The 16,710-nt window shown below is 38.8% G+C and overlaps 1 protein-coding gene across 5 annotated transcripts in view; it reads left to right on the forward strand.

Moving 5' to 3' along the window:
* fxr1 (FMR1 autosomal homolog 1) overlaps positions 1 to 16,710 on the forward strand; it is a 68,576-nt gene that overhangs the window by 42,565 nt on the left and 9,301 nt on the right. For 3 of the 5 annotated variants that reach the window (XM_072255209.1, XM_072255207.1, XM_072255206.1), the window contains 3 exons: positions 11,374 to 11,583; positions 14,529 to 14,738; positions 14,872 to 14,967. In XM_072255209.1, the coding sequence (XP_072111310.1) occupies positions 11,374 to 11,583; positions 14,529 to 14,738; positions 14,872 to 14,967 (516 nt within the window). The remainder of the gene's footprint in view (positions 1 to 11,373; positions 11,584 to 14,528; positions 14,739 to 14,871; positions 14,968 to 16,710) is intronic. The other 2 variants (XM_072255210.1, XM_072255208.1) reach the window with 1 other exon arrangement.

Raw genomic sequence — 16,710 nt, forward strand, 5'->3', positions numbered from 1 at the left:
TATTTGCCCCTTTGAACTTGTTCTGCTGTTCAATATAATCAGTCCTACATCCCAGGAATCAGTATGGTAAGCCTTTGCTACACTCCCTCCATAGAAAGCACCACCCTTCTTTAATGAGGAGGCCAAAATCAGTAATATATTCAAGATATGATCTCTCTACGTCTTGGACAATTCCAGCAAGACATGTATTTGAAGCCTTTTGCAACTGCTAACAACATATTATTCACCTTTTAAACTGCTAACTACACCAGCATTTCTGTTTCCAGTGACTAGGGAAGGGTGGAGTTGGGACTCAGGCAGGAAAAAGAGGTCACCATTTGGAGATAGGAACGAGTGAGGAGAGTTCTTCACATAAGAAACAGTGTTGATTTCTCCCTTGCCTTGGATTTATAGAACTGATTCCAGAAGTAGGATTTTACTTTTCAGAACATTGAACATATAAAACTTCTTCACCCAGAGGGTATTTAATCCTTTGACATTCTACACAGAGAAGCCAATAGATGCTCAATCACTGAGTATTCAAGACCGATACCAATAAACCTTTACATTTAAAGGATCATATCTAAATCAGATTTGATGTAGGGAAATGCCACTAAAGGCAGAACAAGTATGAAGTGTAGAGAACTTTCTTAAAAAAGAAATGTTTAGCCTCCATTTCAATACCTTTCTTATGCAATAATTGCTTGTATAGCATGATATTAGAAATTCAGATGACAATAACTCCGTAAGTTTAATACAGCTAGTAAAGATCAACTTACCGTGAAATAGTTTGCTTAAATTGTGGAAGAAGATTTGGTGGAGAGTTGGTAGGATGCCATTTTTTTTTCTGGTATATTTGGGATTATCCTTTTTTTGTAATTTATTTTTTATTGAATATCATCATCAAACATTTCCATAATGTATTTCAGATACTATACATAGATATCATCATATTTGTCACAAATCTCCACATAATATTTATCTGAGGTATACACTTACAGAAAGGAGAGGAAAGAAAGAACAATCAAAAGAAGAAAACTATGTACAGAGCAGGGAGTGATTTTTTTTTAAACAACATTCATTGATTTGTGAGAATAAAATCAGGCCTATGAGGTGTTATGTAGTTAAACCATTTTTTCCAGTATGAATCAAATTTTTCCAGCTTATGATTAACAGATGCTGTTATCTTCTCCATTTTGTAAATGTCCATTGTAATTTCCATCCATACATTTAAAGTTGGGCTCTCCTGTGATAACCATTTCCTGGTAAGGGTCTTTTTACCAGCCACCAGCAATACATTCATTAAATATTTATCTCTCTTCAACCATTCTTGAGGAATATACCCAAAATATGCACGCAGCATTAGAAATAAAGTGGATGACCTTGCTGCACAGCTGCAGGTTAAAAGATATGACATTGTGGCCATCACCGAGTCATGGCTAAATGACTGGGAGCTGAATATCCAAGGATACACAGTGTATAGGAAAGATAGGAAGGTAGGTAAAGGGGGCGGCGTGGCCCTGATGGTAAGTAACGATATCAAATCAATAGAAAGAAGGGACATAGGATCAGAAGAGGTAGAATCCTTATGGGTAGAATTAAAAAATGGCAAGGGTAAAAAGACACTAATAGCAGTTATATACAGGCCTCCAAACAGCAGCCGGGATGTGGACTACAAGTTGCAGCTGGAAATAGAAAAAGCATATCAGAAGGAAAATGTCAAGATAATTATGGGGGATTTTAATATGAAAGTGGTTTGGGAAAGTCAGGAAGGTAATGGATCTCAGGAGAGGGAGTTTGTAGAATGCCTACAGGATGGCTTTTTGGAGCAACTTGTCCAGAAGCCCACCAGGGGACTGGCTGTTTTGGATTGGGTGCTGTGTAATGAACCTGAGGCGATTAGGGAGCTGGAGGTAAGGGAACCCCTTGGAAGTAGTGATCATAATATGATTGAGTTCAGTTTCAAATTTGAAAAGGAGAAGCTGGTATCAGGTGTATCGATATTTCAGTGGAACAGGGGAAATTACAGTGGTATGAGGGAGGAACTGGCCCAAGTTGATTGGAAAAGTAAGCTAAATGGAGGGACGGCAGAGCAGAATTGGATGAAATTCCTACAAGAAATAAGGAAAATGCAGGAAAAATATATTCCAAGAAAAAAGAAAATCATGAATGGAAAAATGGCACAAATGTGGCTAACGAGAGAGGTTAAGGCAAAAATAAAAGCAAAAGAAACGGCGTACAGGGAAGCAAAAATTAGTTGGAAAAATGAGGACTGGAAGACTTTTAAAAACTTACAGAAGGAAACTAAGAAAGTCATTAGGAAAGAAAAGATGAATTATGAAAGGAAGTTGGCGATTAACATAAAAAAAGATACTAAGTTTTTTTTTAAATAGATGAAGAGTAAAAGAGTGACAAGGGTAGATACGGGACCGATTGAAAATGATGCTGGAGAAATTATAATGGATAACAGAGATGGTGGAGGAACTGAATGAATATTTTGCATCAGTCTTCACAGTGGAAGACATGAGCAATATACCTGATAGCCAGAGGTATCAGGGAATAGAATTAGGTAGAGTCAAGATTACTAGAGAGAAAGTGCTTGGGAAGCTAAGTGAACTAAGAATAGATAAGTCTCCCGGTCCGGATGAGGTGCACCCAAGGGTTCTGAAGGAGGTGGCTTTGGAGATTGTGGAAGTATTGGAAATGATCTTCCAGGAATCAATAGACTCTGGCATGGTTCCGGAGGACTGGAAGGTCGCAAATGTAGTTCCGTTCTTTAAGAAAGGAAGGAGGCAGCAAAAAGAAAATAACAGACCTATTAGTCTGACATTGGTAGTTGGAAAGATACTGGAGTCAATCCTCAAGGACGAGGTTATGAAATACCTTGAGGTGCATGACAAGATAGGCCGAAGCCAGCATGGTTTCATGAAGGGAAGATCCTGTCTCACCAACCTATTGGAATTTTTTGAGGTAATCTCGAATAAGATTGACAAGGGAGAGGCTGTGGATATTGTGTATTTGGATTTTCAAAAGGCCTTCGATAAGGTACTGCATATGAGGCTGCTTAATAAGATGGGATCCCATGGAATTATAGGAAAGATATTGAAATGGGTGGAGCATTGGCTGATAGGCAGAAAGCAAAGGGTGGGAATAAAGGGATCCTATTCTGATTGGTTGTTGGTTACTAGTGATGTTCCGCAGGGGTCGGTGTTGGGGCCGCTTCTTTTTACGATGTATATCGATGATTTGGATTATGGATTAAGTGGTTTTGTGGCTAAGTTTGCGGATGACACCAAGATAGGTGGAGGAGCGGGAAATGTTGAGGAAATGGAAAGGTTGCAGAGAGACTTAGTCAGTTTAGGAGAGTGGGCAAAGAAATGGCAGATGAGATGCAACGTTGACAAATGTACGTTTCGGAAGAAGAAATAATCGGGCAGATTATTATTTAGATGGGGAGAAAATTCAAAAATCGGAAGTGCAAAGGGACTTGGGGGTCCTTGTGCAGGATACCCTAAAGGTTAACCACCAAGTTAGATCGGCGGTAAGGAAAGCAAATGCTACGTTGGCATTCACTTGAAGAGGAATAGTGTAGAAGAGTAAGGAGGTGTTGATGAGGCTCTATGGGGCATTAGTGAGACCTCATTTGGAATAGTGTGCAGTTTTGGGCCCCCAATCTCAGAAAGGATGTACTGATGTTGGAGAGAGTTGAGAGAAGATTTATGAGGATGATTCCTGGAATGCAGGGGCCAACATATGAGGAGCGTTTGTCGGCTCTTGGATTGTATTCATTAGAGTATAGAAGAATGAGAGGGGATCTCATAGAAACATTTCAAATGTTGAAAGGGTTGGACAGAGTAGATGTGGAAAGGTTGTTTCCCTTGGTGGGTGAGTCCAGGACAAGAGGCCATAGTCTTAGAATTAGAGGGTACCCAGTTAAAACAGAGATGAGGAGAAATTTTTTTAGCCAGAGGGTCGTGGATTTGTAGAATTCGTTGCCACATACAGCTGTGGAGGCCGGATCATTGAGGGTGTTTAAGGAGGAGATTGACCGGTATCTAATTGGTCAGAGTAACAAGGCATATGGGGGAAAAAGCCAGAAATTGGAACTAGATGGATGAATAGTTTAGCTCATGGGGGAGCTGCGGAGCAGACTCGATGGGCCGAATGGCCTACTGCTGCTCTGTCTTGTGAATATATGGTCTTACCCTCTAAGGGGATTTCACATTTAAAGATGTCTTGTAGGGCATTATGTATCCCACTCCAATAGTCTTTGATAATGGGGCATTCCCAGAAAATATGATAATGGTTTGCATTTTGATTTCCACAATTTCTCCAGCAAACGGGGGTGTTACTATCGTAATGGGATTTCTGAGAGGGTGTAATAAAATGCCTTATCAAGTCTGTCCACCCGAACTCCCTCCATTTCTTTGAACTGGTATACTTCCATTGATACCTCCATATTATTGTCCAGTCTTCCTCAGATATTATTATCCCTCCTTCCTTCTCCCATTTGTTTTAATGTATGAAGTGGAATGTGTTTTAAGATTTGACAAACCCTTATACACGCTTGAAATTATTCTACTACCGTTGTCTGAATTATATGCTTTTCTAAACAGCTCTATCAGACATGTACTTGCCTTGGTTACATTTTTAACCTTCCTATTAACAAACTTGCATCTGTAAGTATCAGTAAAAATCTTGTTTTTCTAATAAGTGTTCCTCTTTGAGCATTGCAAAACTGAACAGTGTTCCTTCTTTCATTATATTGCAAATAGCTGTTATTCCTTTAGCTGTCCAGTCCTTAAATCTAGCATCCAGTTTATTCGGCGTAAAATCCGAGTCATATACACACCATTTAAGAATTGCAATGTCTCTCTCTAGTTTATATTCTTCTATAATAGTTCTCCATATTTTAAGAGTCCATTTCACCCACGGATTGTCAATATTATTTATGAAACTTTGTAGGTTGTTATTAGCCAAAATTGCCTATATGGGGATGGAAAGTATCCTCTCCTCAATGTTCATCCATTGAGCGTCATATGATGGGTTGCACCAGCATATCACGGCTCTCAACTGTGCTGCAAAATAATAATCTCTAAGAGAAGGTAGGCCCCATTCCCCCCCCCCCCCCTTTTCCTTAGCTAATTGCAAAGTTTTGAGACGAACCTTAGGCCTTTTACCTTGCCATATATATCTTGATAGCATCTTGTTCCATTCATTGAATTGATTTTGGTTAATCTCTATTGGCAGGGTCTGAAAGAGGATATAGTAGTCTGGGCAGTGTATTCATTTTAATAGATTCAATCCTTGAACTGAGACCAAGAAAAGGAATTAGGTTTCATCTTGTTATATCTTTCTTAATTTTTTTTATATATAGGCTGATAATTGCATTCTGGTAATTTTGCCAAATCTTTTGGCATAATGATGCCCAAATATTTGACGGACTCTGTTTGCCATGCCCAGGGATATCTACTTTCAATTTCTCTTGGTGGGCTGTAGTTATATGAAAGTAGTTGGGTTTTATCTGTGTTGATCTTATATCCTGATAATTGGCCATATTGTTCAAAGGATTGCATCAATTTAGGTAAAGAGTCTGTTGGTTGCCCTAGGTAGATCAAAATGTCATCTGCAGAACAGGCCAATTTATGCTCTGTTCCTTTAATAGTAATTCCCCTGATATCTTCATCTTGTCTGATGTATTGAGCTAATGGTTCCAGATATAATGTGAAGAGTAGCGGTGACCATGCACAACCCTGTCTCGTGCCCCTTTCTAGGGTAAAACTATTAGATAAATATCCGTTGATTTTAATCCTGGCAGTAGAATTGTTGTATAGTGCCTGTATAGTTTTAATAATTGTCATTTAGACCAAATCTTTGTAAAACTCTGTAAAGAAAATTCCAATTAACCGAATCAAATGCCTTTTCAGCGTCCACACTTAACCACTATTGCTTCAATTTCATTTTTTTTGTATGATCCATAATGTGAAGTGTCCTTCGTATATTGTCTTGTGTTTGGCGTTGTATAAAACCTGTCAAATTGTTATGCATCAGTGTGGGTAGAAACTCTTCTAATTGTTTGGCCATGATGGAAGTAAATAATCTATAATCCACATTAAGAACAGATATTGGTCTAAATGACCCACATTCCATTTTATCCTTGCCTTCTTTCGGTATAGCTGAGATTATCGCCTCCTTCCAGCTGGGTGGCATTTGCGCCTTTCTCAGGGCCCAGTTCAGTGTGGGGAGTAAAACAGGAATTAACTCACTGCTAAACTCCTTATACCACTCTGCTGTATATTTATCTGATTCTGGTGACTTGCTTAACTTAAGCCTACTAATCGCAGTTTTTAGTTCAGCTTCAGTTATGTCAGCAGTCATTGTTCTATTTTGTTCTTTGCTTAAAGTGAGTAACTCCAAAGAATTCAAGAAGGTGTCAATTTGGATTATGCTTCCCCCTGGAACTTTGGAATATAGAGTTTTGTAAAACATTTCAAAAGCTTCTTGAATTTCACTTAGCTTATTTTTTATCACTATTATTTTGTATCTTTTTCAAATGTTATGAAATAGTCTTTCTTGTATATACGGAATGGGGGGCAGAATAATGAGTGTAACCCCTTCTGTCGGGGAAAAGGTCCCTCCAGATATCACTTAGACCAACATCCTCAAAAAGAGTCTTAACTTTCTTATGTAAGGACTTTGTTTCATAAGTTTTCCTATTGGAAGAGTTATAATTGTAAATTTAAGTCTCCCCCACATATCTTTTTAAATCTTTTTATTGATTTTTCCAAAATTATAAACAAAATAGCAATGTTGATACAAAGAGATTGGAATAATCTTATTGTTAATAAACATATACTAGAAAAGATTTCAGATAACACAGGTATAATAGACTTCCAAACTCATGTAATTAATCATAGAGAAAAATGAAAAGAACCCCCCCCCCCCCCCAAAAAGCAAACAGAACAAAACAGGGCTAGACCAATGTCTTAAATCGAACACGTTCAGTAATGTTGTCAACTCCGCTCCTCTGTTCATATATTTTCAGTTAATAAGGATTCAGAAAGATCAAATTACATCATATGAAAATGTTGAATAAATGGTTTCCAAGTCTCTTCAAATTTAATTAAAGGATCAAAAATATCACTTCTAATTTTTTCTATATTTAAACATAGTTTGGGAAAACCATTGGAATGTAGTAGGAGGATTGGTCTCCTTCCAGTTCAATAAAATAGATCTTCTGGCCATTAAAGTAACAAATGCAATCATCGGACAGGCTGAAGAAGATAGAGATCTATGTTCTACCATTGGCAATCCAAAAATTGCCGTAATAGGATGGGGTTGTAAATCAAAACACAGAACTGTTGACATAATATCAAAAATATTTTTCCTAAAGAGGACAGGACCAAAATGTACAAGTTATCCCCCACATATCAAGAGACCTTCTGTTTCTGTTACCATAATATTAGTAATTTTCTGGAAGAAACTAATATCACTTCCTGGGGATGCATATATATTCAATAAAGTAACTGGATTTCCATCTATATTCCCCTTTACCAGAATATATCTGCCCTCCTTATCTCCCATTTCGAATACTTTTTCAGAACTTAGCCTGCTTGAGATGAGAATAACAACTCCTCTTCTATGTCCTGATTTATGAGGAGAAAAGCAAATTAGTGAAGCCCATTCTCTTTAATTTTCCATGCTCATTATCACTAAAGTGAGTTTCCTGTAAATACACTACATGGGCTTGTTCTTTTTTCATTTTTGGTAGAATTTTACAGCTCCCACTTCGTCACAATGGTTCTCTCAAGTGATGCTATGTCTTAGTTTGGCGAAAATTAGAAGTTGAACCTTTGAACCTGTGCTTGATTTTGAGAAAAGGTGGGGTTCATTTGCTCGTTATTATCATTTGAGTTAATTGATAGATTTCCTCCACGATCTAATTGTAAATTTTTGGTACTTTTTTTTTCTTGCTGGCAGTTTGATATTTATCTTTAGAAGCTTTATGTATGGCGCATGGCTCCGGGGTTGAACACCTAATGGGTTTTTCCCCCACTTTTTCTTGCTTAGGGGTTTTTTCTCACCAAAATTTTTTCAATCTTTAAAATTTTTTTTTTCTTGAGACGTTGTAAGTGTTGCTTACTTCGATGTACTCGTGTTAATTTTGGATAATAATAAAAAGATTTGGGGAAAAAAAGGAATTTTACTGCGCTTGACTGGATTCAACAGCTCATTGACATTAAAAGAAATGAATTTTACTTTGTCCTTAGCCATGTGTATTTATCTGTTAGTATATTATTGAAATGTGCAGAATATAACTTAATCGATCTACTCCCTCCCTGAACAAATAAGAGCCAAGAAACACGAATAATTTAAGAAAAAAAGGTAACGAAGGTGTGATTCCAAGGCTGGGGTCTCTAGATGACCCTGGGTTGAACTAGAAGAATCTAGCCGTGGGGGATAGCCCCTGCTACCTGTGAGTTGAGGGCCCTCGCTGCAGTACCTATAAAAGTAAGTTTAAAAAAAAAATGTCCATTACACAGAAATGATTTCCCTGTGTATTTCTCCCATGTATATATTCTCATTTAGGTGGGGAAAAAGGAATGAATGAATGAATTTATAATAATTGAGTACAGATATCCCCCGCCATTCGAAGGTAGAGCGTTCCTATGAAACGGTTCGTAAGCTGGAATGTCGTAAAGTGAAGAAGCAATTACCATTTATTTATACGGGAAAAATTCTTGAGCGTTTGCAGACCCAAAAAATAACCTACCAAATCATGACAAATAACACAAAACCTAAAATAATAGTAACATATAGTAAAAGCAGGAATGATATGATAAATACACAGCCTACATAAAGTAGAAATACTTTTCTACAATCATTGCCACACTGTTCTCCGTAGCGAAAATCTCACGCAAGTGCTCTCGGCAGAAACACTCTCCAGTAACCCTTAAGCTATGAAGCTGCCAAATCTACTAAATAACACAAAAATACACAGCCTATATAAAGTAGAAATAATGTATGTACACTGTAGTATCACTTACCAGAATCGAGAAGACAGCGCCAAGCACACTGATGATGGTGTGTTAGGCTGAGTCATCGGAGGTTGGGGTGGTGCAGTGGTCCTCAACCTCCAGGCAGCGAACCGATACTGATCTGCGAAGAATGCAGCAGTAGTCGGGACGCACCCAGCACATCTTTAAGAAAAAAGCCGAAATAAACAAGCTAATTAATTAGGTGCTGCCCAGCATGTAATTAATTAGCTTGTTTATTTCGGCTTTTTTTCTTAAAGATATGCTGAATGAGTCCTGGCTACCGCTGTATTCTCGGTGGCAATGTATCGGTCCGCGGCCCGGAGGTTGGGGTGGTGGGACTGTGACACTGACTGGGATGTTATCTCATTGTCGTCTGTTTCCATCAGGGCAGGCAGGTCGTCTTCTATGTCTGCCTGCTTCAGTGTGGAAGGTGAAAGTTTGTCATCTGCTGTGGCTGATGTGGAAGGCTTGAAAAACAACAGTATGCTTGACTGCTTAGCCTAGCGCATTTTTCTATCATACAGTTCTTTGTAAGCACTCAAACCATCTTGCAAATATGCCCTGAACTGACGTACCCTTTCAAAATTAAAGTCGTACTTTTCTGCAATCATTGCAGCAAAAATCCCATGATCAGTTCCTGGACGACTTCACTTTCGAGCCGTTTGCTACTACATTTGGTTTCGATTGTTATCCTTTCCTCTTCCAATTGCATCAGCTCTTCATCTATCAGTTCTTGGTCATGGGATGCCAAAACCTCTTCAACATCATCTTCGTCAACTTCCACAAGCCAAACTCACTTTGTCCTTACTTCGTTTATCACGATCAAAACACTTAATTATGTCTAGTTTTATGCTAAGTGTAAAACCCTTATGAGCTCTTTTAGGCTTTTCCGATACCTTAGAACTCATCTTGCTAATGCCTGCTCGCAGGCACGTGTTTAAGCAATGCCGGCTAGAATGCACAGTTCCGGGGGAGGAGCTTGGCTGCTCGGGGCTTGCGCTGCCTTTTTCGTAACAGTGAAAACACCTTCTGTTAGCAAAAACCGGTAACTAATGTAGGTCTTTCATAACAGCGAGGTTTCATAAAGCGAGCGTTCGAAAAGCAGGGGGCACCTGTAATATAAAATCCACATTATAATATGTATTTCTCAAGATTGGTATATCACTGTCTATTTTTGCTTCCATTTAGTTTATCTGCACTTTTAAAGTTAGCCAAACCTTATGGCTCTTTTGGAGGAGGTGACGGCTATCCTCGGAGAACTCACAATCTCTTCCTAATATCCTTCTCTCGTCCTGCTCCCGTCCCTTGCTTTCTCGGTTCTCTTACTATTTCCCAAGCAGATTGGGATAACTGCTCAGCCAGACTTTCCCTTGGTTTGACCATGCTAATGGGCAATCCTCTGTTGTTCATGTCTGTAGTTGCCTCTTCCATCTTCTGATATAGTCGTATCCCTTCTTGGTAAAATACCCTCAGTTTAGCAGGGTACAGGGTTTGGAATTTAATCGTTTCTTGCTTTAATATTCATTTTGCTTCGGAATATTCCTTCTGTTTCTTTAGGATCGCCGGGGGGTAATCATGATTGAAGTATATTAACTTACCATTCCAAAAAACCCTCTTCTTACCCCAGACCCTTTGTAGAATTTCCACCTTCACCCTCCTTAGTGAGTTTTGTGCCAGCCATGATGCAGAGTACTACTTCCATCGTTGTCTAAGAGCCCACTTCAGTGGCCGCGCTGATAATCCCTTCTCCCTTCTCCAACCCTCCTCCTCTCCTTGGACATCTCTGGAGACAAGTTGTCTACCCGACACCTTTTATAAATTTTCAGATTCCCATGGCTCTCAGCTATACCTCTTCCCACCCTGTCTCCTTTAAAAATGCTTTCTCCTTTGCCTCTGCCGCATCTGTTCCCAGGATGAAACTTCTTTTTCCAGAACCTCAGAAATGTCCTCCTCCAAATAACGGGGTTTCCCTTCTTCCACCATTGATGCTGCTCTCACTCGCATTGCCTCCAATTTCCAGACATCGGCAAGATAAATTTTAACTTTCCCATGCTTTGGAAATGTATAGAGATTTGCTGAAATGTGTCTTGGCTGCTCTGGAGAAAGGCTTGAGAATCTGAGAAAATCGAGAGCTAACTGTTCTTTAAAATCATACAACTTGTCGTGCTTATGTTTGGATTCCACTGTTCAACCTGGTGATAAATAATTCAAGGACATTTTAATGTATAGAAATTTTCATCTTGGCCTGTGATTTTAAATTTCAAAGTAATGAACTTTGCCTTACTGGACAAGGGGGCATTTGTATTTGGACCTGGGCGTTAGTCACATCAACCATTTACTGTTTTTCATTGCTCAGGTACAAACTCTGAATTGTCAAATGCTTCGGAGACTGAATCTGAAAGAAGAGATGAATTAAGTGACTGGTCGCAGGCTGCTGATGATGATCGTGATTCAAGACCACATCGCGATAGTCGAAGGCGGCCTACAACAGGGAGAGGTCGAAGTGGTGGACAATCCAGCAGAGGTCGTGGAGGAGCACGAGGTAACAACTCATCAGTTAGTTCAGGTAAGGTTTTTGAATGGGTCTTCAATTCGGTAGAGTCAGAGAATAGTGCTTTGGATTCCTTAGTTTTATTACAGCCATGGCTGTGTTTTGAAAGCATGCAAAATCTGCTTTTCGTTATAGAGCATAATTTGGTCAATTTTGACAGTTTTGAATGAGAGAAGTAGTAGGGTTTTGCTTATTTACACTTAGACCCTGCTTAATGCAAAGAATACATTCCTCAGAGGGTGAGCGCTATGTATGGTCATTATAACATGTAAATGGACATGTGTGCTAGATTTAAAAAAAAAAACAAATCAAGCCTGAGATATGATAAATCATTTAATGTGTACATAGTAATTCGTGGAATAACAAACACACAAATAGACCTAACCTTTATATCAGTGGAGTGGCCACACATCACAGCAGCAGCAGAGGGAAGCGGGTGGTGGTTACGTCTTGGAGGAGGGACTAGTCTGTGGGTCCTCCTCAAACTTTGGCTTCTTCTTCAAGTAGGTGTTGAGATTTGACTGCCTTTCCTGAAGTTTCCTCTCATGAAGCAGTTCTTGGTAGCAGGAAATTGTATTGAAAACGCCTCTCTTTACCTTATGGTTTCACTCCCAGTCAGGATCATTATCGATGAACTGGTCCATGATTTGTATGATTGTGGTGATGCTAGCGCTGAGGAATTTTGTGGTGAGGTTTCTTGCTGGTGTTTCCTCTTCTCCATCCGTGTCCTCAGATTCACCCAGGATGCATTGTGCTGCCAATTCTCAAGCTCTTTGTTATTAAGGCTCTCACCATGAGAATGCAGTAATTCTTCAACATCGCTATCATTAATATCCTCACTCCGTATCATTTGCGGTTTCACATCCGTGCTAATGCTTTTCCTGGACATCTTAGAGGTACTACCCTCACTGGAAGTTGCAGGCTGTTTGCCAGATACTTTTTAAAAAAAAAAAAAAAATAGAATAAATTGGCCAGGGAGCAAGAACATTGCCTCCCCCATGTGTGTAAGAGCAAGAGCAGGTGATTGGCTGTGAGTGGCTCAGAACGTATGTAAAGTGTTCCCATTGGCTGATTGAATGTTTATTGTAATGGCGACTGCTCTTGAGAAGTTTTGAGTGTTTAGAATGAATTTTTGTAATTTTTAAAAATTTCAGTAAAGAATTGAATAACCGCATTGTAACAAATCAGCACTATGCAGGGTGGTGTTATATGGGGTTTGAGTGTATTTGCATGTATATACAGCATAGCATAACAGCCTGGGAATTCAGTTTTGCTGTTTGAGTTGGTGTAGTTCTATTAAATTTCTGGTTGGCAGTAAAATGACTAAAATTTTAGATTTGGAAAATCCAGGAGTCTACCTACTGTTGACATTTGTATGTTTCTTTTATCATGGGGATACAATTATGGCTTGCATAATGATCAAAGGGTGATCATTACACAGTTTAGTGTAAAATGCCAATCATTTGCTTAAAATTTGGCAGCACAGTAAATCTAGACAGTTATGGTATGAAGGATGTTTTAGGTAAATTTGTGCAGCTTGAATCAAGCGTTTTTACAAATTTTTGTCCAAATGTTATCCTTAAGACTATTTGTTTGCATTGTAAAATACTAAATTTTATAGTATGAAATGGGCCATTTGCCTTGTTGCTTTTTGTAAAGGTTGTTTGGTGCTTTCAATTCCCCAGATTTCCCTTTATAACCCAGCAATGTTATCCATGACGTAGCTATTGGATATGCTTCTGAAAGTTGGAATTGTCTCTGCTTCTACCACTCATTCAACTTTCAGGTTTCATTAATGTATAAAATCTTCCATCTCATTACACAACTTGATAACTACTTCTAATAATTACTCAGCCACATACCAATTATAATGCTTTTTTTCTGTTTTGGAGCCCCATCTTGTTGCCTTCAAATTTTACTTTAACCTTCATTGCTGAAGGAAAAATAAATGTGGTTTTTCCAGTTTCTCCTTATGGTCTTCCATCTCTCATATAATTCCAGTAAATGACTGCTGCTTTCTCTCGAAGGACTTATTATCCTTGCTAAGTGTTGTACCCATATTTGGACACAGTATCCAGTATTCAATAAAGCTGTTCCTTAATCGCTGAGTGTGTGCCTTCAGGTTTCTGTACCTCCTTGATGGTAACAGTGAGAAAAGGGCATGGCCTGGGTGCTGGAGGTGCTTAATAATGGATGCTGCCTTTCTGAGACACCACTCCTTGAGGGTGTCCTGGGTACTTTGTAGGCTAGTACCTAAGACAAAGCAGACTAAATTTACGACCCTCTGCAGCTTCTTTCGATCCTGTGCAGTAGCCCCCCTCTTCCCCCCCCCATACCAGACAGTGATGTAGCCTGTCAGAAAGCTCTCCACTTTCTGTGATGTAGCCTGTCAGAAAGCTCTCCACGGTACATCTGTAGAAGTTTTTGAGTGTTTTTGTTGACGTACTAAATCTCTTCAAACTCCTAATGAAGTATAATTTCTGTCTTGCCTTCTTTATAACTGCATTGATATGTTGGGACTTATGGTAGAGGTGGGGAGGAATTAAATGTCCCTGCTATTAATATTTGAAATTACCGAAGGTTTAGAATTCTTGTCTATTATATAAAAGAGATCTTCTACCCAGATTTGGGGAAAAAAAAATCCTCCACTCCTTGGGATAATTGTCTGAACATTCCACGCCAGTGATAAGCTGTTTCTTCGCCACTGTACATGCTAGGAAAAGCGATCTGTTATTCACTTGGATCACTTGATGCTCTCTTTTACTAAAGTGCATTTAAAGTTGTAAATGGATTGAATTAATTAGAAGTGTGCGGTTTGTGTCAAAGGCACATTTTGTAACTAATAACTTGCATGAACTATGGTACAATTATAAATCAACTTCTCATAATCACATGACCAAATGGACAGATAATTTAAATATTTCAAAATAGATTGTTAATAATATTTATTTTTTTCTTAGTGTTCAAGGATCCAGATAGCAATCCTTATAGTTTGCTAGATAATGCAGATAACACAGAAACGGACCAAACAGCAGACACCGATGGTAGTGAATCTCATAGCAGCTCAACCCGCCGCAGGAGGTCACGTAGACGAAGAACTGATGATGATGCTACCATGATTGATGGAATGACAGAATCAGACAGTGCTTCAGTTAATGAAAATGGTTTGGGTATGTAAATATCCAACTTGTATACTATTTCAAAAGAATATTTGTCAAATTAGTATTTAACGAATTAACTCCATGCATCGGACTGCTATTGTAAATAAAACATTAAAGAGAAAGCCTCCCTCACCCTTTACAGATGATAATGAAAGGAAGCCACAGCGGCGTAATCGCAGCCGCAGGCGTCGTTTACGTGGTCAGATTGAAAGCTCTCTGAGTAGAGACAACCAGCCAGGTAATGCCTAAAATTAGCATGCTAGGGTGTTTGGAATATTAACATTTTACAATATTGCAGATTATCTAATAAACTTAGTTTAATCAGCATGGTTTCAAAGGCCTGCTGCTTATAAATAATAAAATTGTTTTGAAATTCTAACACATTTTAAACTTTTTTTATACCATTGAAAAAAATGGTAATTTAAAAACGAACTCATGGGAGAAAAAAATGAGGAGAAAATAGCATAGATTTGCTAATTGCTTTATAAGTAACCCAGCTGTGAACTTGAGATCACCTGCTATGTTGCATATTGATGCAAGATGCAAAAATCACTGATTTTGTTTCTGGGATTTGAGCTTAAAATTATGTTGTTTAAGAGAGTTACCAGCGTACTGAAAAGTCGAAGTTTCCAGATCAGATCTTGGATTTTTGAATCTGTACAGTATAAAAATCTCAGGTCTTCATTTACTAAATGCTGGTTTAAATGCATTGTATGACAGTTGACTTCAGTGCTAGTTTGGAAAAGGAAAATTGAAAGCCATCCAGCTTGGGTCAATACTGAATGGGCACCTAATTTAAGTTTGAAGGTAGTGGAAGAATTTTTGTTCCATCTAGTAAAAAGAGAAAAGTTCTTCCCTCAAGGTTAAAATAACTGTAGATAAGTTAATTTTAAGGATATCAAGCAATATTGCTCACAGATTGTCTAAAGTGTTGAGGTACGTATTGTAAATAGCAGAACAAGTTGAGGGGCTGAATAGTCACCAGTTCATTGTTGCATTTAAATGCAGAATTTAATGTATTAAGAAGAACTAGTAAGGTCTGTTTGCCTATATTCTCTTGGGTGTTTTCAGACCTGCTGATAAGAAATGGTAATAAGAATAGTTGATAGGATTTGGGAAAAATCTTGAGACGTCCTTTACAACAAAATATATTTTTTGCCACTGACTCTAGTTAGGGAATCAGTTTCCTCACTTTTGCCATAATAGCATCTAAAAACGCTACATAAATTACAAACAAGAGAAAATCTGCAGATGCTGGAATTCCAAGCAACATGCACAAAATGCTGGAGGAAGTCAGTAGATCAGGCCTATGAAAAGAGTACAGTTGATGTTTCAGGCCAAGACCCTTCAGCAGGACAATAGACAATAGGTGCAGAAGTAGACCAGTCGGCCCTTTGAGCCTGCACCGCCATTCTGAGATCATGGCTGATCATCTACTATCAATACCTGGTTCCTGCCTTGTTCCCATAACCCTTGATTCCCCTATCCATAAGATATCTATCTAGCTTCTTCTTGAAAGCATCCAGAGAATTGGCCTCCACTGCCTTCTGAGGCAACGCATTCCACACCTCCACAATTCTCTGGGAGAAGAAGTTCCTCCTCAACTCTGTCCTAAATGACCTACCCCTTATTCTTAAACCATGCCCTCTGGTACTGGACTCTCCCAGCATCTGGAACATATTTCCTTCCTCTATCTTGTCCAATCCCTTAATAATCTTGTATGTCTCAATCAGATCCCTCCTCAATCTCCTTAATTCCAGCGTGTACAAGCCCAGTCTCTCTAACCTCTCTGCGTAAGACAGTCCGGACATCCCAGGAATTAACCTAGTGAACCTACGCTGCACCTCCTCCACAGCCAGGATGTCCTTCCTTAACCCTGGAGACCAAAACTGCACACAATACTCCAGGTGTGGTCTCAACTATATAACTTACTTTTGTTTTCATCCATCCCATCCTGGGAGTCAAGATTGAGAATGTATAA

This window comes from Mobula birostris, chromosome 4 (assembly GCF_030028105.1).
Source record: "Mobula birostris isolate sMobBir1 chromosome 4, sMobBir1.hap1, whole genome shotgun sequence".
NCBI lineage: Eukaryota > Metazoa > Chordata > Chondrichthyes > Myliobatiformes > Myliobatidae > Mobula > Mobula birostris.